Genomic DNA, 24,796 nt, shown 5'->3' with positions numbered 1-24,796 from the left:
AGGAAAGGGAGAGAGGGTGAGGTGTAAGACTTTTTGTCCTTCTAAGCATCACATCAGCCACTCTTATGACCTATAAATGATGGTCTTCCTTCGCAGTAGTTTCCCAACAATATCACAAAAGCCATCTCTTAATATTTGCTTCAACAAAAAAGAAGAAGCCAGAAAGCATTACCTGAGAGAAACCTAATTAGAGAGATCATAACAACACAAAAAAAGATGGGTAGAGCTCCATGCTGTGACAAGGCCAACGTGAAGAAAGGACCTTGGTCTCCCGAAGAAGATGCTGCACTAAAAGCCTACATTGAAAATAATGGAACTGGAGGCAATTGGATTGCTCTTCCTCAGAAAATTGGTACACCACCCTCTCTCTTTTACATTTTTCTTATCTTCTTAATTAGAGTATGTATATTTATATATATATATTTGAGTCTGAGAGTAATCTGATTGAACATGGTTTGGCTTTGGAAAGGTGAAATTTGAATATAATAATATATCATCGATTATTGCAAAATCTTCTTTGATGGATACAAAAAATTCTCAGGGCTCAAGAGATGTGGAAAGAGTTGCAGACTTAGGTGGTTAAATTACTTGAGACCTAATATCAAACATGGTGGGTTTACTGAAGAAGAAGACAACATCATCTGCAACCTTTACATTAGCATTGGCAGCAGGTCCTTCTCTCTGAAAACCCTCATCTCTATCTGCGAGCTTTTTGCTGTAGTTTTTCAACATAATTGTTTTGTCTTTTTTTCTTTGTCACTAGAATCTCTCCATGCTTCTTTTAGTTATTCCTAGAAAGTGAACATATTTTTCAACTTCATATCTATGTATTAGGTGGTCCATTATTGCTGCTCAGTTACCTGGAAGGACAGATAATGACATCAAGAACTATTGGAACACTAGATTGAAGAAGAAACTGCTTGGGAGGCGCAAACAATCTAACATCAACCAAAAAGACACAAAAGGAATAGAGGAAAACTCATATTCAAATGGCTTAAGTAGCTCCGCTCTTGAAAGACTCCAACTTCATATGCACCTTCAAAGCCTTCAAAACCCTTTCTCTTTCTACAATAATCCTGCACTGTGGCCAAAATTGCATCCTTTCCAACAAAAGATGATCCAAAGCCTGCAATCTTCAAATGATAGCTCTAACCCTGTGATGCAAAATGCTTTGCCTTTCCCTCATGTTGGGGAAGGACAAAAAGATGAGTTCTATAAACCTCCTAGGAGTGATGTAGTTCAACAAGATGATGCAAAGATCAATAACCCACAGGTTGATCTTTTGGGGAATTCCTTGAACAACAGTTCAGTTCCTTTCATTGCTTCTGGGAATAATCCAATGCATTCAAGTCTTGCACCAAGAGCAGAGGCTGTTGAGAAGACTAATGTGGGACTTCAGCAACTTGGTGCGCTGCAAACTGAACTAGATGAAATTCTAAACAACAGAACAATGGGTTACATACCACAGGAAGATCACATGGCTCAATTTGATTGTTTCAGAGAGATGAATGGTTCAAAGGACAGCTTCATTTGGTGGTCCAATGATTCTGACACCAAATCAGCATCCTCAAACTCCTGGGATTCACCGAATACTCCAGTTATTCTGCCAGAAGGGATGTTCCAAGATTATGAACTAGGTTACACTCTGTAGTTAACTATCTGGCTATCTTAATTTGTTGTCTTGGTCTCATAAGATGGGGAAAGAGAAGTATGAGTAACAGGTCTTGTAAACAACATCGTGAATATATAATAATGTAAATCGATGTTTGAGTGATGTGATGTAGAAACTATTAATCAGTTTGTTCTAAACAACAAACTTAAGGCACTTGATATATAAAATCCTTTAAGCTTTAAATAAATGTTCCATTAACTTGAAGCTAAATGAGATTCTAATGCACTAAAACTCACCTTTACGACCGTGATTACGAGTTCAGCAGAACCTTGATTACTCCATCGGGATTGGGGAAACCAATAAATTATAATTAATCTATGATATGTGCAAAAAAATATGCATTTTATAGATTTACTACTGAATATATATGTATAATTACTTGCTGTGTTATATATTGGTAAATATGATAGGTTATATTTACAAATTTTTAAACTTTTATAACCTACATTATGTATTCATCGAAATACATTCCCAATCGAATTTATTTATGGGAATACATAGTTGAGTTTGTAAGAATTTATAAACAAAATTTTTATAAATATATTTCTCTTAATAAATATATATCAAACGGTTCCAAGGGTTGGCAGAAAAGGCTGGCTTTCTGAGCTTTATGGATATAACAATAAAAAAAATAGAAAGTTGTACAATGCATTGCATTCGTGATCTTTTTCTGGACCTAAAGGCGATCATCTTCAGCTGTTTGTTTTGCACAATTAGATGAACATTACCTTATTGGAATTTTCACAAAAATATTGAAGGTATATGAACAGGATTTTCATTGGCTTCGATAGCTCTTTCACAAGAAATGTCAAGCTAGTGTGTTAAACAAAGATCCCTACTCCTAGTTACAACTTAATAAAGATCCCAAAGAATCTTTAATCATGCTAAAAATGGCTTTTCCCAAGGTGCAATCATGCCAAAGCACAGGCAAACTATCCATTTTGACCACAGTAAACCTACGAGCAGCTTTCCTTGTTTGTCATTTGCAGCCTGCTCCCGTTTTTTCCACTCTTGACAGTACACGTATTGAAATTAAATTATAGAGTACATACTTTAAAGATGTTGTATTTTCCTTTTTTATGCATAATGCTATTTTTTCTGGCAACAAACTGAATGCGAATATAATTTGCATGTTTATGGTGTACTGTCTTCTTGGACCAAGAATATGTTTATGTTGAAGTATTTTATCTTTGTACCGTTGTGAGAAGAATGTGGTTTTGGTTACTAACACCTTTATGAAATGTTTGATCAATTTTATTTATTTATTTTTGTAATTTTTGGATATATATATATATATATATATATAGGGGCAGGTTATATTTACAAACTTTTTTGTTTACAAACTTTTACAAACTACACTATCTTCTCCGGGGAGAACACTAGTTTCCCTATGTTCTCCCCGGGAGAAGATAGTGTAATTTGTAATATATATATATATATATATATATATATATATATATATATATATATATATATATATATATATGGGAGGTTATATTTACAAACTTTTTTGTTTATGAACTTTACAAACTACACTAAGTATGACCGGTCATACTTCACTTCAATCAAGAGTGTATTACCGGTCATATTTAGTGTAACTTGTAAAAAAAGTTTGTAAACGGATCTTTCCCCTATAAATATATATATGAGGTAGGATCTTTTGACGCTAGTGTCAAATTTAAAATTTGACATCTCATCTGAGAGCCGTTAGATCAAAAAAGATCAACGACTCTTTGACCTTTTTTGATCTAACGGCTCTCAGATGAGATGTCAAATTTTAAATTTGATACTGGTGTCAAATAATCCTATCTATATATGTGTGTGTGCGTGTATTATCAGTGCAAAGAAATATGAATACTATTGCTACTTTTACATAACTATTTGAGGAATGATTCGTTCACAAACTTTTTTGATAAATTTTTACGAATTACACTATCTTCTCCCGAGAAAACATAGTGAAATTAGTGTTCTCCCAGGAGAAGATAGTATAGTTTGTAAACAAAAAAATTTGTAAATATCACCTACTCTAACTATTTAATTAAACTAATTTGTAAGAGCCCTATAAAGCACATAATTAGAGTAATGCTAGGAATTCGTCAAGATTGAAAGCTAATTATTAGATAAGTTAAGGTGATGGGATCATCTATTTATTTAAAACTCAAAGATAATAATGTGAACTTATTTTGATAAAAAATTAACTATCTAGTATTTTCTTTTTTAGATATATTTACAGTTAACTATAGTTTTTTTATCGGGAAAAAGAAATATGAATACTATTGCTACTTTTACATAACTATTTAATTAAACTAATTTGTAAGAGCCATATAAAGCACATAATTAGAGTAATGGAAAGAATTCGTCAAGATTGAAAGCTAGTTATTAGATAATTTAAAGTGATGGGATCATCTATTTATTTAAAACTCAAAGATAATAATGTGAACTTATTTTGATAAAAAAATTAACTATCTAGTGTTTTCTTTTTTAGAGATATTTACAGTTAATTATAGTTTTTTTATCGGGAAAACAAAATCTAATTATTAAGAAATTCAATTTCTATTAATAGGATTCATTTTCTAACTGGAGATAATATTTTTTAAAAGAATAACTGGGGAAAAAACAAGTTAAAAAAAAATAATAAATCAATGGGCATCTTCCCAAGAACAATTCTAGCTAGCTAAGGGCTAAACTTTATCAATGTATAAGCTATTACAAACAGTCCTATATTCTTACTTCTATTTTTATGGGTCACGAAACGAAACCCGCAACCACTTCTTTTGCTGTTATGGGCCTAGAAAGTTGATGGTTCGTCGGATTTGATACATTCTTTTGGATGCCTTTAAACGGTATTTGGTTGAGAAGAAATTTTTTGAATACTAGAGAAATGTAATTGATAGGAAAATAGTTGAAAAATGAGTTTGGTAGGAAAATATAAAAAAATTGTTTGGTTAGAAAAAATTTTACCGGGCAAATTAGGTAAGATTTATAAAGTCTATGTTTAGTTTGATGTAAAATATAGATGGGGAAATAACTTCAAATTACAAATATAACTCCATAAAAAAAGTGAAACCTTGGCACTTAGATGAGGGTATTTAAGTCTACTAGTGGGTTGCTCTTTTGTCATTTAGCTAGCTAAATGTAAAATACCACCTTCAAGTTGTCTTTCTAAATAGTAATTTTGTCTTGCTTTCCATGAACAAATAAGAAATGCTATACCAATACAATACCTAGAGAAATTTTGTAAAATCTTCTACCAAACATTGCTTTCTTACTTTGCCAATTTGATTTGCATAGGTAAATTTTAAGAAATCTTCAACCAAACACCACGTAAGTGCGTGATCGCATGATAAATTTCTGGTAGAGAAATGTAACTCCCCTTATAAATATATAAAATTTTACTTAAGTTATATTCTTAATCTTAATTGTTGATTCCTTTTACATGGCATAACTAATGTGACTAAAAAATTAAAGTCATTATATATAAATAGATCGATCTGCTGAGTAATTAAATGCAAAAGAAATTTAACTACTAAAATTTATAAAGTAAATTATACGAATGTAACAAATTTTACATTAAATCTTAATCATTCAGCCTACATTCATCTTTTAGTGAGAGATTTATAGAGTAATTCAAAATACTTCTAACTTTTAGTGAGAGAATTATTCTTGAAAATCATCAAGACATCAACCTATATATAAACAATTAACATCAAATTAAGCGTTCTAAAGTGTGCAGAAATCAGAGATAATTATTTGTTTAATATATATATATATATATATACAAGTTCAGTAGTACAATGAAAACCCTCCCAAATTCTGCGTCGGCCCAAATGATGCACATTCATTGAGCTAATGAAAATCGTTTTAGTCCGAGATAGCTAGCTATCCTAGTATCCAAACTTTGATATTAAATTTCAACTCGTGACAAGATATATCAAAGTAGTGAGATTCCTTGTAGAGCTACCATGAGGTTCAATTGCTTTCATTGCTTTCTCCTTGAGTTCTAGTATGTTGTGCCGCATGTGCTTTCCTCTGTAACTTAAGATTGATTTCAAATTTTTCAGAATGGCTTCTTTAGTCAAAATCCCATTGTCAACTCCCAAACCAATCCCCCATACACTTTCCATCATCCTTATGTTTATCTTCTGGTCTCCGAAAAATGGCCTACCAATAACTGGCACACCACCAACTATGCAATCCAAAACTGAATTCCACCCACAATGTGTCAAACACACACCAGTTGATGGATGTTTAAGTATTTCCTTTTGGGGAGCCCATGCAACAACCTTCCCTCGTGTTCTAGTCCTTTCCACGAATCCCTTTGGCAATTGTTTCTCAGGATTTCCCCTGTATGACCAAATAAATGGATACCTACCTTTCTCTAAGGCCTCTGCTACCGCAATTATCTCATGGGGTGGAAGCATTACCGAACTTCCAAAGGCTATATACACTACTGAGGCTTTCTTATGCTTGTTCAACCATTCTAGACAACCTTGCTCATCCGGAATATTAGGTTGTGGGGTTGTCAATGTGATAGGACCAACATTTAATAGCAACGTGACATTGGATTCGAGCTCATTTACAATATAAGGGTCTACGTCAGCAAATGAGTTTATGGCAACCGCGCTTGCCCGTGGCAACATTAGTCCCATTTTGTGTATCATAGTTGAAAATGGTTGCTCTATTTCACCCACTACCCCTTCAGGCAACTCAGAAGCTTTCACCGCAGAAAGACCAGGAATGAAATCGAGATTTTTGTCATCACTTGCTGCAAAACAAGAAAAAATAAAATAAAATTCAAATTCTTATTATTCAGATTAACTACCTAAATTATCCAATACTATATACCAACACACTGAAATTGAAGAAATGTTGTTCGTGTACATGTGTTTGTATATTATAAAATTCAAATTTGCTTACTATAAGGATTCAGGACCTATATAAGCACTTTCCCTAACATGTATATTTAATTGCTTATAAATATAAGCTTATGTACTTTGGGACTCAAGATATAAAAACAGAGAAAGGAGAAATATAATATATAGAAAATGTTCTTACCTTGATTGATGCCTATCTTTTCCCTGATAAGATTGGTGAAAACATGGGCAAGGGCAGAGTGAGGCCCTGCAGTCCATAGAGGAACCCACTTGCAATGCATTTCCTCTGCCATATCCGCACCAAACCAATAAAACGCATCAGAAACCAAGCAAGTAATCTTCTTCCCTGTCTCTGCCACTGCCTCATCAATGGCACACCTAAAGTTCCCTGGCATGGCCTTGATGAACAGATTACTGGGTTCAAGTGGGTACCCCGAAGGAACATAACCCTCTGGTAACCCATCATACACGTTATAAGGCTTTATATTTCTACGCTCTTGATCATTCAGCCACGAGAATATGGAGGCATTGGATTTGCTTGTGCTGAAGAATGAGAATGTGACTTCGGGAGCCTCAGCTGCAATCCTTTGAATAAGGTTAAGAAGTGGACCTGCATGAGTCCCAAATGGCCACGCCATAACAGCCACATGTTTGTCATCACAAACAGGGAAAACTTTCATGTTGTGTAGATTGATTGTCCTCTCCTATGTTTACCCTTTTGAGAGTTTTTATGGTTACCTATTTATATAGGCCATGAAGTTTCAATGAGGAAGTGATCAAGAAGACAGGAAAACACAGCGAAATTTGCATGCATTTAGTTGGAGAATGTTAACAACCTTGAAGGCTGTTATGTACGGGTGCAAAGAGCGTGTTGAATATTCGATCAATGTGCGTGCTGAGTCAAAGGTGCAAAGGGGGCTCTTTTTCAACCTAACTAACTGCTCACAGGCACAGCTATGTGAAAAACAAAACATCCACTAATCTCCAAAATAATAACCATAATCTTCTTCTGCAGAGACTACCTGTTAACAACGAGCTAGGAGGCTCGGTTTTCGTTTTTGTTTTCTTTGTTGGTGTATGCATAACTTGCATTTAACAAAAACACCCTAAGTATAGCCACAATTACCAACAAAAATAGTAAAAGGGACCTTGAAATTTAGTCATTCTCCCTTTTTCTTCTGATGCTGTAAGGATCTATTTAAATCTTAAATTTCCAAGTAAATATGAGATATTTAATTTTACCTATACCATATACACTTAGCGGAAGTTCAAGGATTTCCAAATGGGTAGCCCATAAAATAACCTTTCCTTTTGTTCTTGTCCTTTCCCAGAATTCCTTTAGCCTCTGAGGCCTCTGACTAGTGCAATTAAATCATGTGGTGCGAGTATCATCACTCTTCAAACTTCAAAATTAAAATAAACTACTATGTACTTCAGTCCCTTGATTGTGCAGCCAATCAGGCAAGCCTTGCGCCTTCAGAATTATAGCAATAGGTCGTGGCTTCTGTAAAGAACCTTGGGATACACCACCCCAAAAGTTAGCTCAAGGGGTGGGAGTACTCAAGGCCTTATAAAGGCCATATTAGTTGCTCATTCAATCAATGTGAGACTATATATCTCAACACGCCCCCTCACGCAAGAACCCTTTAGGCTAGAAGCGGGAAAATTGCACAGGCTCATTTCTGGTTTACCTTTTTGTGCTTTTTTTATTTATTTTTAATTCCACTTTTTAAAGCGGGGGACGGTGAGGATCGAATCTCAAGCTCTGATACCATGTAAAGAACCTTGGGATATACCACCCCAAAAGCTAGCTCAAGGGGTAAGAGTGCCCAAGGCCTTAAAAAGGCCATATTAGTTGCTCATCCAATCAATGTGGGACTATATATCTCAACAGTTTCCATGGCAAATATTGAAAGATAATTTTTGCACTTTAAAAATCTTATATCATTTTCATACTTAACATAAAAGTTTAAAAAAATTGTGTTTTAAGTGTCACGCAGGTCCATAGAAAGCTCGTGGCGGGGGACCACCACCAATGGACTAAGTGGATCAACTACACCAAGTGGGTCCGACACCACATCTCAACCCAAAACCTTAAGGCATTGGGTTCATGGATCCTTCCACTTATATACTCTTTTTTTGTAGCTGCACACTGAAGAATCCACTTATATACTCTTTACTTAGCTCGTTACCAACCAATGTGGCACTCATCACACTTGAATACTTCCAACAATCTCCCCCTCAAGTGTGAAACCCAACAATCTCGTGGAAATTGAACCATATGGCTAAAACCACCAGTGTGATCGATTAACCCATACTGGTCTAATTGATTACATTGTTTAATCGATTACACTAGTATGAGTTAATCGATTAAACCAGTGATTTTAACCATATGGATCTGTTTTCAATAGTTTTTTTTTTGTCCAATGTGTTTCTACACTTATGATCTTAGGGTTTTTTGACTTGGGGAAGGGCTTTGTGATCTCACAAAACCTACGTGCATTTCTGATTCCCTTAATGTACCAAAAGTGAGTTTAAAGTTGGTTTTGACGTACCAAAATATTATTTAGCTTCTTTAAGTACCTAAACTTGATTCATTTCATATGTATTGGTATATTAGGACTAGTTGCACTCATTTGTGCGTCTTCTTGATGTTTTAGGATAAAAGATGGTCTTTTAGGACTAGAAAACCTCATTTGTGGTTCTTCTTTTACCTAAACTAATATGTTAAAACTTCAACAACATAAACGAAAATAGACATCCATTTCATTACATCAAAAGTTCGGCACAAAAAGAAAATCCATAAAATAAACGAAAAATACATGAACATCTTAGAACAACACTACAAACATAAAAAAAAAACCCTAAATCTATTCATCTCTCTCATCTGAGACATCAACCCCCTGCTCGTGATCACCTGCTGCCTCCTCAGCCTCTCGTCTTCGTGCAAGCTCCAGACGACCAAACCTATCCTCCAAGCCCTTGAAGCGATCATGAATGTGCATAAACCTTTCATTCCCCTTATTTATATGACTTGTCCACCTCTTTTTTTGTTTAACCTCCATCTTTGCTATACTCCCAAGTGTGGCATTGATGCCTTTCATGACATCATGAAAGGTGAATCTACCCTCAGGCTCAACTATCTCCTCCAATTTAGCATGATCATCCTCATCGTCGTCATCCGTCTCAGCCTCAACCATATGTGCATCTGGGGCAACCTCAGGGACCTCAGCCTCAACCTATCTTGAAAACTGCCACACACATGCCCTAGTCTTGAAGATCTTGCACTGCTCCAATAGACGTTGACCAAACTTGGAATTATAGCCTAAGAGCGTCTTCAACCGTCCAGTCTCCATGGGAACACCAAAATGCTTTAATATCCTCTGAACCAGAAAGGAAAATGGAAGTGCACCCCTATACTTGGCTTTAAACATCATCCAACAAACATAGTGCTTCAATTCACCTGTATGTCGTGACGGATAGCCCACATGATAGAATGTCACCCTCCAGCACCCTCGAATGATTGAAAGCTCGAGGGAACAATATGTGGGTGATGACATAGTGCAAGATATAGGCATCAACACTAAGCAACCCCACAGTATAAATAGCATTATGCCCACGCCTGAAATCACGCCTCTTGACCTCTTCCACAAAATCATCCCGCATAAATCCAGGAATTGGGGCATTATTATCCGCATCATACTCCATTATAGGCTAAGCATCAAAGTCGTACCCTAATAACTTTGTCCATATCGGAGCGGTCATTAGTATATCCTTTCCATAAATGCGAGACCTCAGCTCACCCTGTATATAGCTGAGATTATAGTATTAGGCACACACCATAACCTCTGAATATGGGCACAATATCTCAGCCAGCACTCTCATATGTGACACCTCCAACAATGTCACTATGTCAAATCCCTCCGATATAAAGAATGCTAAATCCAATGACTTTGGCTGACAAATGGATCTGCTAGCAAGATCAACCATAAATCGCGCATGCTGCGAGGGATCATCATTAAGCAAATACCCAAATGGGAGGTCCACAAACTTAGTCTTAGGCTCCTGTGGCCCTAAAGAAGAAAGGCGGCCCTGGCGTTGCTTGGTCCTTCTTTCGCCATCGGTGTTCCTTGAAAATCATCTACAGCCAGCCATGATAAGTTGATAACAACGGAAACCTACAATAACTCATGATAATTTATCAACAAGTATAGTAAAAAAAAATACAAAAATTAGAAATCAAATTCGACCAAAAAAACAAAAGCTATGAAACCTAAACCCTAAACTATGTACATAGCACTAAACCTAAACTAAAAACCATTAAACCTAAGAATCAAAGTAAAACACACAAGTCAATCGAACCAAACAATAGCGAATCAAACTAGGGATCATAAATCACAAAAAGGGGAGAATTTTTACAAAAAAATCGATGAATAATAACAATAAGTGAGAGGAATGAGCGATTGTTGTTGCTTTGTGAACCCATCGCACGATTGGAGAAATTTTTTGGACAAAATCACGAATTAGGAGCTTAAATGTTTGGTTATAATCGATTAGGGTATCGATTATAACCCCCTCTGCCAAATGAGGATTTTTTAAAAACGTTTATGGCGTTATTTAATCGATTAAACAACTGTGGTTTAATCAGTGTTGTAATTGATTAAACATTGGCAGATTGGTAGAATATTTTAGGTTAGGGCCAAAATGATTATTTTTTAATTAATGAAGGGTAAAAGAATAAAAAATCCTAGGATTTGAACCTTAACTATATGGATTGTAACTTAAAACACTTACCATTAAACCTACTTTATTTGTTGGCCATATTATTTCTAATTTTATATGGAAAAGGATATACTTACCACCAAAAAAGTTTACCATCTTTACAACTAACTTAATCACCGTTAGTTTCCGTCAATCTAACGGTTATAATTTATTGAAAATTATTTGGTCGCATTTATTAATTAATTATTAATTCCCAATAAATCTAATAAATTATAACCGTTAGATTGACGAAAATCAACGGTAATTAAGTTGGTTGTAAATATGGTAAACTTTTTTTGTGATAAATATATCCTGCCCCATTTTATATTGCTATATTTTATTATATATATTTCAAGTAGTTGAATCAGTATTACTATTGGTTTAATCGGTAACCCATTAACTTAAAGTTTGAATACACTGGTTTGTATACTGAAAATTTATGCCAAGTAGAAATACGGTATTTTGTTGCGTTTTTGTTATTCAACTACTCTTTTCACCAAACTAAAGGACTCGAAGAAAGAGTTCATTTTTAGGCCCACAACAAGGAAAAAAAATTTAATTATTGCATTTTAATTAAATAATTACGCATTTATTGCAGTTTCGGGAATAATTACGAATTTATTGTACATTGTGACGCCCCAGTGAGGTGTCTCACCCTAAGGGGAAGACGCCCCAATGGTGTTGACACGTGTCATATTTTTTTCAAAAAATAAAATAATTTAATCATAAAACTTCTGAAGACCATAACTTTTGATTCAGGTATCCAAATCAGGTAATTCTTTTTTTGATTCCACATAATTTTTCGAGATCTACGCAATGACATCTCATTTGATATATTTTATTTCTCACAAACATAATTTAAAATTGCCTCCCATATATAGTGTTTGTAGTATTTTCATAGTAGTCTTTTCATTTGCAACATCATCTTAAATAATAACGTCATGATTCAAATCTAAACTTAAATGCAAATAGTAACATCATCTTATAATTCAAATGCCGATATGATCCTAGTCAGATTCTAGTCATCCTATAATTCAAATGTAGATATGATTCTAGTTAGATCTTAGTCATTCTATAATTCAAATTGTGATTCGAATTGCATAAATGACAAAAAAATTAAGAAAATAAACAAATGGTTCGTTTTTTTCTAAAGTTACTTTAGACAACTTTGTCTAATGTTCACTGAAATGACGCCGTCTTGTGACGGAAATCATGGTGCATTTTTAATTCTAATTTAAGACAGCTATACAAAAACACCATGAATACAAATGAATAGTTGTATAGAAATGAATAAGGCAGCTATACAAAATTACAAAATACAAATACCAACGTTATGATTCAAATCTAAACTTAAATGTAAATAATAACCTGATGATTCAAATCTAAACATAAATGCAAATAGTAATGTCATTCTATAATTCAAATGCCGATATGATTCTATTCAGATTCTAGTCAAATGAGAAATAAAATTGTGTTTGTGATAAATAAAATATGTCAAATGAGATGTCATTGCGTAGATCTCAAAAAGTTATGTGGAATCAAAAAAAGAATTACCTGATTTGGATACCCGAGTCAAAAGTTATGGCTTTCAGAAGTTTTATGATTAAATTATTATTTTTTTGGAAAAAGTATGACACGTGTCAACACCATATGAAAGACGCCTCATTGGGGCGTCTTCCCCTACCGTATGCAATAAATTCGTAATTATTCTCGAAACTGCAATAAATACGTAATTATTTAATTAAAATATATTAAATTAATTTTTTTCTCCCACGACAATCTGCAAAGTCCAGACAGAATAGAAACTTTTGGGATTAGTCTGTCTGACCCTCTTTTATTGTACCTCCATGATTCTCCGGTTTTCCCTCCATCGCGGGAATTGATTAATTCGTAAGTTACAATGATTAGGGGACGTAATCTGTTTTCTTCTTTCTTTCTCCGATAACTCAGGCGGGAATTGAGACTCCAAGGATCAAGGCGTAAAATGTGCACAAGCATAAGCATCCAAGACAATTCTCTACTTTACGAAATTCCTTCTCTCTCTTTGAATAATGATATTACTAATTATCAGTTGTTAAATATTTAATTATTTCGGTAATTAAATGTTTATTAATTAGTAATTCTCAAAATATGATATTTGGAGTGGTGCCTTCTAAAATACATATGATGTAAATTAATGGTCACACACCACACTGCACAGTGCACATCGCGAGTCATATTATTGATACGAATTATGTCTGTTCGTGATTATAATTATGGTATAAGACATAGTCTTGCATGAATACAAGCATCTCTTTTTTAAAATTACTAAATATAATCAACTAATCAATAAATATGTGATAATAAAATGAGTCTTAGATAATCTTTATGTTATATTTTAAAGTTTAAATTGCATATATTATTTTAGTTAAAATAAATAAAATGAAAATATATTTAAATAAGAGTTTTATAAACAAAATATGATTACAGGATATATTTTTTTCTCATTTAAATTACAATACATAATTGATAAGTGCTTAAAAAAATTAAGAGTATTTATATTATTTTTATATTTAAGTTTAATTAAATCATAATAATATTTGGAGATAATGGAACACTGCTAGACCATTTGTTCATCTAGATTATTGAAATTGCAATTTGCAAGTGTGAGTGATAAGTAATTAAATCTCACATAAAATAAAAATAAACTAAAGAATGTATAAGTAAAATGATCCATAAATTATTTACCAAAAAAAAATAAAAAAATGATCCATAAATTTAATATTTGAAATTTTTTAATCAAAATGTGACATCAAATTTATTTATTTGTTTATTAAATTCCTTACTTAACCTATCATTATTGGACTCCTCAATTTTGAGCTCCTCCTGCGTAAATTAACAATGGCATGATTTATTATCTTTATATATGATATAAAGTTAATTTATTATATTTCATAAGGTGTTCGTACAAAATCCTGAATTTAAGTGTTCAGCCAATTTTATATTAGAAATATTAAATCTCTTAATTTTAAAATAAAATAAAACACCATTCTCAACATATTTTTATAATAGTATAAAATAGAATATAATTTGAAATATAAAATTATCTCAACGACTCCGATTAAAATGTTGAAATTCTTACACATCTTCCAATCATATATAACAGAAAAAGTAGCTAACGTGCTAAAAAAAATGGAATTCGGCCTCTTTGGGCGGGAAAGAATAGCGGGCCAATGAAAATTTAGAAAAATAAAACTGACAATGGTTTTAATTAAGTATATTTCTTTTAATAGAAAGTGGCAAATGGCAATCAATTAATCATTACCGAACATGGATGCCACTAGGACCAAACAGTTAAATATGTTGCTGCAGCATTTCCCTTATTATATATAAGTCCATTACATCTACAACTCTTCAAGCCAATTAGTAAAGCATTTCCCCACTCTTCAAAATGAGACATTCCAGTACTGTGAGCATGAGGTGTTTCATCACCATCACTATGACCCTGTTTCTGTTGCTAATCACAACAACCAATGCCACCTTCCCATACCAAAAGCGACAAAGAAGCTTTGCAAGCCAGTTCCTGATTCCCCAAAATGCTGCAAGGTTCGAGCTGAGATTGCAGCCGTTGGTGTGGAGCGCAAAACTGACACGCTACGCACAGTGGTATGCAAACCAGAGGAGCAACGACTGTGCCCTTGAGCATTCTAACGGGCAATACGGTGAGAACATATTCTGGGGTAGCGGTACTGGGTGGGCCCCAGCACAAGCTGTCAGTGCTTGGGTCGAAGAGCGCCAATGGTACAATTACCACTTTAATTCTTGTTCTGAAGGACAAATGTGTGGACATTATACTCAAATTGTGTGGAACACCACTAGAAAAGTTGGCTGCGCTAGCGTTACATGTTCCGGTGATAAGGGTACATTTATGACTTGCAATTACCATCCTCCTGGTAACTACTTTGGAGAAAGGCCTTACTGAGATTCCCTCAAACCCAATGGGAGAGCAACGTTCTGTGAGACAAGTCAATAATGTCATAATGACGTCGTAGCCATATGCTCAGCTGGCTCACTCATTATCTGTTTGCCATGTGGGTTTAATGGTTTTGTGGGCCTGTCTCCTGCAGTCAATCATGTAGCTCTTTTCTATCTCTGTATTGCTTGTTTAATATAATACATAATTATATGGGTTTTTTCTTCTTCTTTTTTCTTTTTTGGAATTTTGTTTTTTTAAGGCTTGGTAAGAATTCAGAATACTGATAGGAATCGGCCAATTTCACGGCACGTTGTAACGTTTGTTGAAAACAAGTATATATGTAATGTATGTGCTGATATATATTTTATTTTTTAATTTCGACTTTTATATCAGCTTAAAAAAAGTAGTTGATGAAGAAGACAAATAGTATATATCAAAATCGTAGTAGTGGATACAAGCTAAGATTTTTCAATAGAAACTGTCACGCATGCGAAGTTCGCACGTTGCAGTCTGCAAACCCAAGTACTACTACTACATGAACTTTTACTTTCATATTTTTAACGGGAATTTTACATAATATAATTTGTAAGAGTTTATAAACAAAAAATTTATAAATATAACTCTCCTCATTTTTAATATGGTCGAGTGAATATTATTTTTCATATTGAATGAGACAACATATAAAAAAATAAATGAAATTCATTAAAAAGAAAAAGAAAAAAGTGATTTATTTTTTTTGTGTGTTACATGAAGGTGAATATTTTTTATAATTTAAGAAACAATATTCCCTATCTTCAATTAGGTAATCTCGATAAGCTTTTTGAGAGGAGATGCTTATAAATTATATTAATTTTGATTTTTCATGGCTTAATAGCATGCTTGTATACGGATAAGTGTATAACACATATGTTGACTCGATTAGAGAATTTGAAAATTCGGTCACTGAATAAGCAGTTTAGCCCCGGTCAATTGGGTTGAGCTAAAAATTCTCAGCTATAGCGGCAAAATGGGTCAAATCATCGTGTTGGCACGTCTAACTCATTACTTAGAAGTTTTAAAAATTATATAAAAAATACTTTATATTTTTATTAAAGCTGAACTTAATTGTGATATATGAAAGGTTTATATTTTAACATTATAGTTAAATACAATATGAATGTCAAAGCCAAAACCTTTTGTAAAGGAAATAAAACTAAAATATATATTTTTTCTTATAAAATATAACTATTTTTATGAAAAAAAAATAGAGATGGTTCTTACATGCAATTAAATATCGGTTATCGGTATGAGTTTTGTTACTGCAACTATAATAATATGTATAACAGAAAAAATAGAAATAATACTTACAAAGAAATTTTATTTGAGTTTAGGGCCGATCCTCCATCCTAATTTCTTTTATTGTTTCAGCACTTGATATTATGACATTAATATAATAGTTGTTAAGTGGTTTCGTTAAATAATTATGTGAAAATAGTTAATGAATTAACCTCAAGGTTCTTTATATTGTATCAGAGCCTCACCGTCTCCCGCTTTAAAGTGGAATTAAAAATAAAATAAAAAGCACAAAAGGTAAACCAAAAATGGGCCTGTGCAATTTCCACGCTTCTAGCCTAAAGGGCTCTTGCGTGAGGGGGCGTGTTGAGATATATAGTCCCACATTGATTGGATGAGCAACTAATATGGCCTTTATAAGGCATTGGACACTCCCACCCTTTGAGCTAGCTTTTGGGGTGGTGACCTCAAGGTTCTTTATATGGTATCAGAGCCTCACCGTCCCCCACTTTAAAGTGGAATTAAAAATAAAAAGTACAAAAAAGGTAAACCAAAAATTGGGCCTGTGCAATTCCATGCTTCTAGCCTAAAGGGCTCTTGCGTGAGGGGGCGTGTTGAGATATATAGTCCCACATTGATTGGATGGACAACTAATATGACCTTTATAAGGCCTTGGGCACTCTCACCCTTTGAGCTAGCTTTTGGGGTGGTGCATCCCAAGATTCTTTACATGAATCAATATGTAGACTAAATAAAATGTTGCACAAATTGAAGTAAAAAAAAAAACTCTTTATGTTGGATAATATAATAAAAACAATTATTTTAATATGAAAAGGAACCTAAAAGAGGGGAAGAAAAATAAAATTAAGATGAACCACTTTTGTTGGAATTGCACCCGTTTATCTCCTCAGTGTGAGCCGCTACAATGGGACATAAATTGTAATAACTTTTTTGACAGGTTTGTTGTGTTTAATGTCAATGTGTTGGATGAGCAAGGACTTTTGTACCGTTTAGCTGAGATTGTCCCACATGCTACTGGTGGATTATTTGCAGCTAAAACATAGATTTCAAAACGAAAAACTAAAAACAATGCAGATAGATACTTTTTATTTTATTTTATTAAAATAGAAAAAATTATGATGATCCCCCAATATAAACCCCCTCTCAACTTGCTATAGTTTTTAGATTTTAGAAAAGTCTCCTTTTCAGATTTATCAAATTAATTTACACCCACACGTTTTAGTTGAATTATTTTGAGACAGAGCCATGTGGGTAAGCACGTTGTGATGTAGCGTGCTATATCGCTAGACCCTCTCGCTCTCTCTCTCTCTCACTTATTTTCAACTGTTGACACTGTCATATCAGTGATAATTTCGCACAAAGTCCTCTCTCTCCTGCTCCTCGTCCCTCATTGATATAAATATTAACATTATAAACAATAATTAATATTTAATATATAAAATTATAAATAATTCAATTATTATTTTATAAATTTATCAAATTATTACTATCTACAGTAAATTTGACTATTCGAATTTGTAATAATTCGAAATAATAAATGATGCGATGAATTTAATGCTAATTAACAAAATAATAACAGTCATTTATGATCCTAATTATTTTATATTAATTATTATTTATGATGCTATTTAATATTTATATGATGAGGGAATAATGGGAGAGAAAATATAATTGAACGGTAAAAAACAAAAAACAAAAAACCAGTACTACGTTCTGTACATTATAAAAAAGGAGTTTTGTTTAAATTGAAACTAATTTAAAGAGTACGGTAGACTCAAATACTAATTATATGTTAGTGTAATCCACGTTATGGGTAGGTAAACCATATTCAAAAGAAGGGGAAAGAAAAATAAAAACCAGTTTTTAAATTATAATTATTAATATTTGACATTTTTAAATTTAATTGTATAAATTTTAAAAAACCATATTAAATTAATTATAGTCATTACTGATTTTAATTACTATTTGACTCAATGAATTTAATATTAATTTTTAAAATAATTATTGTTGTGTTGTTTAGGGTTTCTTACTTCTTAGTCCCTGGTTTACTCGTTTCTTAGTGTTTTCTTCGATTAAATTATTTAGTCTTTCTCGGTTTTTAAATAATCAATTCAGCTCGAAAACTTAAGTTAGTAGATGCAAGTCTTTTTAATAATTTATATTATTCTATAACACACTTCCTCATATAATAGTTTTTTGGATTTGAAGCGTGTATATTATATAAGCCCAATTTTTGGTTTACCTTGTGCTTATTTAATTCTATAAGAAAGTGAGGGCGATGAGAATTGAACTTATGACCTTGTGATCACTGAAGCTCTGATACCAATGAATTTAATCCAAAAGCTTAATCTGTTGGGTGATGATTTTTTTAATTATTTATATTATTCTCTAACATGTTTATGTCTATAGAGATATGATTCTTTGACACCGGTGTTAAATTTTAAAATTTGTCATCAAATCCTAACCGTTAATATCCGTCAATCAATAATTATTATTTATTGAGAATTAATAATTAATTAATGAATTTGATTAGCGAAAATTATAACAGTCGATTAAGAAAAAAAAACTGTCAGGATTTGATGTCAAATTTTAAAATTTGACACTACATTAAAGCATCATGCCCTATGTCTATATAATCAATAATTATATCATTCCTTTTTGTTTTCTGGAGTTTTAATTTTTTGAGGATTACTATTAGGCCAATTACACTGGTCTAGATGTGTGTCATACTTGCATTGCAAGTCATAACTTTATGGTCTGTGTTATGGCTGGACAGCTGGTCGTCTTCATCTTCTTAACTCCGAAGTTCAGGTTTGGCCCAAACTACATGATTTGGATCCATTTAATTACATGCCCGCTAAATATGTTATCTGCAATTTGCGAGCTCATTTTTGTTTTTGTTGCCATAAATATTAATTAACAAATGCGTATGTCAAACATAAAGAATGAAATGCTATAAATGATACCGCAATAAGAGTTTATATGTATTTTCTTTTTTAATTTCTACCATTATTGAAATTTAAGTATATATCAACTTAAAAATCAAGTCGATGAAAATGGGATTTAACTTTTAATCACGCAAATGGGATTGAACAACATTATTTATTTTTCTGATTACTTATTCGTAAATCCAAGAGTTTTATTGATTAAAATAGTTATTTTGAATTTCACAATTTATCCATTTAAATCAATTATGATAATTCAAATATCAATTGGATGCTAATTAGACTTGATGAATTCCTTTTCATAACCAATCAAAATAAATGAAATATCATAAATAGATCTAGACTTTTTAAATCGGAATTCAAATTTTATCCCAAAAAAACCAAAAATCTAATTAATCAAAACAATTATTTCAAATAACAGAGTTAATACATTTACATCAATCATGATAATTCAAATAAACATCACATATTAATTATATTTAAGTACTCCATTCTAAAATTAATTAGAACTTCAATTGGCAAGTTTAATTTGTTAGTATAATACACTGCAATGTGGCTGTATTTTTTTTTTTTTTTTATGTTGCGTAAATTGTGTTTATGCATTTTACCTCCGGTTGCCATGTGTCCAAATATTTACATGAACATCAAAACAATAAAACTCCATCAATGATATACTAAATCGGTTAATTAGCTACAAGTCGTTCACGACCAAATTCAATTTTCCACATTCAAATAAACAAAAGTAACAATAAAAATGAAATACTAATGCTATAGACCTATACTCAAGTTTTTATACATAATATATATATATATATATATGAGGCAGGATATTCTTATACTGGTGTAAGAGTTAGAAGTCTTACACTCAATCTTGATCATTGATCAACTTGTATCCAATGGCTCATATTATTAAAAATTTAGAGCCCTTAGATATAAATGGGATCAACGTACAAGATTGAGAGTGTAACTTACACTGGTGTAAAATGATCCTGACCCTATATATATATATATATATATATATATATATGTAGAGGATCATTTGACACTATCGTTGATTTACATCAATTTGATGGTTATGATTTATTGAGAATTAATAATTAATTAATAAGTGTAATGCAATAAATTATAATTGTTAGATTTACGGATTAAAATTTGATATCAAATTTTTTAATTTGACATCAGTGTCAAATGATCCTGCCCCAGAGACAGTTTACCCTAAACAATTAATAATTTTTTATCTGATAATTTTATTTTTTTGGACATTACAGGGAATTGAACCACACACCTAATACACCCTAAACACACCCAACACCACTAGGCTAACCCTAGTGGTGCTATGATAAATATCTTATCCCTTTATTAATTTACTCTTTTTATTTGCGTTTTAATTTCATTATAATAGGAAATGATGTATACGATATAGGATTTTTTATATACTTTTCTATACTCATACTGGGAGTTCTATTTATCCATATTTAGTACAAGAATTCTTAACATTTTAATGAGAAAATGAGATTTTTTGAAAATAAAATTGTAAATAAGATTCCGATAAAATAATACCACTATGTGGGGGGTATTCTTGGATTTTTACATGGTGGGAATTTTTTTTCATAATTTATATGACATAAACAACCATACTTTAATATCTCCATGACTAAGATACCTTCTTTTGTTAAAGCCCTAGCCGTTTGGAACGATCAAATTCATTTGAGAACGGCCAAGATTGTTTGGAAATTTGGATTGGATATCCAACGCCGCATTTTGACACTTTTGTGATATATCATAATTTTTTGTTCAAAAATTCATCAAATGTTAGTTATCTAAAATCAGATCACATTTATAGAAATCATTGACAATCAACCGAACATATAGAATGAGAAAACTTGAGTCAATTAACGTTAATTAGAATATATTTTAGCTTATCAAATAGCTTTTTTTTGATAATATTGATAAAAAATTCATTTTTTTAACATATTCCTAAAAATCACGATTTATATGGACAAAAAAATTTCTCACAAAACCTGATATGATTTGAAATATGAAATTATCCCATCGTTGGAGTTTTACATTGATTAAAATATTAAAATTGTCACACACTATTCAATCATAGAGAATAAAAACAGCAGATAATCTGCTGGAAAAGGAAATCCCGGCCTGATTAGCCTACACGCGTGATACAACAGTTAGCGACGCAGATCTCATTCTCATCAAGTCTCTGATGCTAGGGTTTGCCTTATATTATATATACACACACTACGTTTACATCTCTTCCAAGTTCCAAGCAAGTAGTAAAGCATTCTCTCCTTGCTCAAATCTCCAGAGCTAGCCACACCAAAATGAGCCAGTCCAGTTCCACACGCTCTATGAGCCTGATGTGTTTCATCACCATCACTGTCGCCCTGTTTCTGTTGCTTGTTACAACCACCCATGCTAGGATCTTAGACCAAAATCAACAAATAAGCTTTCCAGAACAATTCTCAATTCCCCAGAATGCTGACCCAGACCAAGAACAAGAAAGAAGCTTTGCAAGCCAGTTCTTGATTCCCCATAATGCTGCACGGTCCAAGGTCAGAGTGCCACCATTGGTGTGGAGCGCAAAACTAACACGTTACGCACAGTGGTATGCAAACCAGAGAAGCAATGACTGCGCCCTCGAGCATTCCAACGGGCGATACGGTGAGAACCTGTTCTGGGGTGGCGGAGCTGGGTGGACCCCAGCACAAGCTGTCAAGCTTTGGGCCGAAGAGGAGCAATATTACAATTACAATCTTAATTCTTGTGATGAAGGACAAATGTGTGGTCATTATACTCAAATTGTGTGGAACAACACTAGGAAGGTTGGCTGCGCTAGCGTTACCTGCTCTGGTGATCAGGGTACCTTCATCACTTGCAATTATCATCCTCCTGGCAACTACATTGGAGAAAGACCTTACTGAGATTCCCGATTAGCGAGTCACATAATTCAACAATGTGACAGAGTACTCATTATCTGTTTGCCTTGTGGGTTTAATTATTTCCTAGACCTGTGTTCCCTGCATTAAATCGTTTGCAACTTCTCTATATATGTCATTATCGTTTCATTAATATAATGATTAATTTATATACCTCTCTATTTTTTTTTTTTTTGGAATTTTTATTTTTCAAGGCTTCGTAAAAATTGACTATATATAGTATTAAGAATCAATATGGGTGATAAAATGGATTGAGATCCATTATTCATCCCACGCGACATGACATGCCAAAAAAATGCATTGAAAAATAACACGAATTATTATCATATTGTTTTACGGGTGATTTATGTGTTAATCCCTGAATTTTTTTTGGTCCAACATTTTTTTTTTGAATTTTTTTATAATTTTAACACGACCGGGATCATGATTCAACCCACACATTCCATTTATGTTTCTTGCTATTTTAATTGTTTAAAAAATTTAAATTTTTGATTTTTGATTTCAACTCATGCTCTGTGACTCATGAGTCATGACATGTCGTATTCCAAAGTTAATTTTTGACTCGTACGTAAATAAATAATTGTCATTTCAAATTAATTTTAGTTACGGATCAAAACTTTCTACGTCACGAATCCAACCTAGTAATACGTTTTGCCATCCCATGGGGCTATATTTGTGTCGTGCTAATAAGTACTAACCGTGGGCTGTGTTATGGCAGGTCCTAGGCTTGGCAAAACGGGCCAACCCAGCTCAACCCGATCCAATCCGCGTTCAACTCGAAAAAAACGAGTCGAGTTAGGGTTGACTCGAAAAATAAACGAGCCATAAAACACAATCCAACCCGACCCGAGCTGGGTTAGGGTTGGCTCGCATGTTGGCTCGAAAAAATTATCATATTTTTCTTATATTTTTTCGAGCACTTTCTGGTACGCGCTTTCCATAGCCATTACCAGTTTCTGGTACCAGTTCTCATTATTTTAACTTGAAACTCGTTTTACAAGTCCTACATGTTATTCTAGTAATTATCAAGTACTTATTATAATTTTCTGGGATACTTTATCGGTACGCATTTATACCGACTAGCAGAACCGGTATCTGCACTTTTCGTCAGAAAAGCGACTTTCAGCATTATTACTCACTTACTATAATTATTAGAGCCTCATAATAATTATTAGGGTCAATTATGAAATTATCTCATTAAACTCATAATTAACTGATCAATTTCCTTAATTAACGGTGCGGGTTCTTATATAATGTTTCTACAATTAATATAGATAAGTTATCTATACTCCTAAAATAACGTCGTTTTAGGTTGAAAAATTAAAAAATTATAATAAAAAGACTATTATAACCCTGAAATAAATTATGTGACAATATGTAAAATAAATAAATTTATAAAATAGTGAAAATATGTATAATTCAAAAAAAAATTGATGCTAATAATTTAAAAAATTTACTTGACATATAAAAAATGCATCAAAGCTAAAATTGGGTGATCGGTACATTAATTGTGATTGGTGATTGGTACATTGATTATTTTTATACCATTTTTACAAATTTGAATGATATTTGTGAGAAATAAATATAAAAAATGAGGTGTTATTGCGAAATCTCAAAAAGTTATGAGAAATAAAATAAAAAATCATCTGATTTGGATATCTGAATCAAAAGTTATGGTCTTCCGAAGTGATTAGTGATTGGTACAATCAAAAGTTAATCTCATTGGTACATTAATTGTGATTGGGGATTGGTACATTAATTATGATTGATACATTAATTAAATAGCCATTTTCTCTACCGGTAATTATTTTTATTGTGATTGATACATTAATTCTGATCGGATAATGGGATTGTGCTATATAGCCACCAAGTTTGCTACCAGCTACCCTTAGTAGCGAACTTAGTCCAATCAACTTTTCTGCCACGTGTCACGAAATTATTGGCTACCAAGTTCGCTACAAGTCGTGGCGAAATTGAACACGTAGAAGTCAGCTTTTCCTGTGAATGTGTGTCACTTGTTACTATATCATTAGCTACCAAGTTCGTTACAAGTCGTAGCGAATTTCAACGTAGCAGTTTGGAAGAAAAAAATTGTTCGCATAGAATATTGGTAAAAGATATCATAAATATGGCAATCTGGTCACTATTCCACAAAAATACAATGAAAAGATATTTCACTTATATATTGTATATTTGTGAATTTTTCAATCCAAATTATTTTTTACAATGGTTTTTGACGGAATTCATTTTTCGTCGAAAATACGAAAAATGAATTCCGTCGAAAACTTCATAAATATAATTTCTTTTACGATTTAATTTTTTTATAAGGTTTTCACAGAATTCTT

The 24,796-nt window shown here is 32.7% G+C and overlaps 4 protein-coding genes across 4 annotated transcripts; 3 read left to right on the top strand and 1 right to left on the bottom strand.

Moving 5' to 3' along the window:
- The first annotated feature begins 216 nt into the window (after positions 1-216).
- LOC133295139 (transcription factor MYB36) lies at positions 217-1,651 on the top strand. Its single transcript, XM_061493936.1, has 3 exons — positions 217-352; positions 542-671; positions 835-1,651. Exons 1-3 carry the CDS (start codon positions 217-219, stop codon positions 1,649-1,651), a joined length of 1,083 nt encoding a protein of 360 aa, XP_061349920.1.
- Positions 1,652-5,583: 3,932 nt separating this feature from the next.
- Positions 5,584-7,226, bottom strand: LOC133295108 (flavonoid 3-O-glucosyltransferase-like). The gene is made up of 2 exons (XM_061493905.1): positions 6,728-7,226; positions 5,584-6,437 (listed from the first exon to the last, which is right to left on the bottom strand). The coding sequence occupies exons 1-2, from the start codon at positions 7,224-7,226 to the stop codon at positions 5,584-5,586; spliced, it is 1,353 nt and encodes a 450-aa protein (XP_061349889.1).
- A 7,532-nt stretch (positions 7,227-14,758) lies between these two features.
- Positions 14,759-15,515, top strand: LOC133295129 (pathogenesis-related protein PR-1-like). The gene has a single exon (XM_061493926.1). It carries the CDS (start codon positions 14,762-14,764, stop codon positions 15,266-15,268), a length of 507 nt encoding a protein of 168 aa, XP_061349910.1. The 5' UTR covers positions 14,759-14,761; the 3' UTR covers positions 15,269-15,515.
- A 6,348-nt stretch (positions 15,516-21,863) lies between these two features.
- On the top strand, positions 21,864-22,437 carry LOC133295124 (pathogenesis-related protein PR-1-like). The gene has a single exon (XM_061493921.1). The coding sequence runs from the start codon at positions 21,864-21,866 to the stop codon at positions 22,434-22,436; it is 573 nt and encodes a 190-aa protein (XP_061349905.1). The 3' UTR covers position 22,437.
- The last annotated feature ends 2,359 nt before the right edge of the window (positions 22,438-24,796 follow it).

The sequence above is a fragment of the Gastrolobium bilobum genome, unplaced genomic scaffold (assembly GCF_033153095.1).
Source record: "Gastrolobium bilobum isolate Gb01-03AN ecotype WA unplaced genomic scaffold, APGP_CSIRO_Gbil_v1 utg913, whole genome shotgun sequence".
NCBI classification, from domain to species: Eukaryota; Viridiplantae; Streptophyta; class Magnoliopsida; order Fabales; family Fabaceae; genus Gastrolobium; species Gastrolobium bilobum.
The sequence above is the reverse complement of the archived record's forward strand: the minus strand, read 5'-3'. Positions and strand labels throughout refer to the sequence as shown.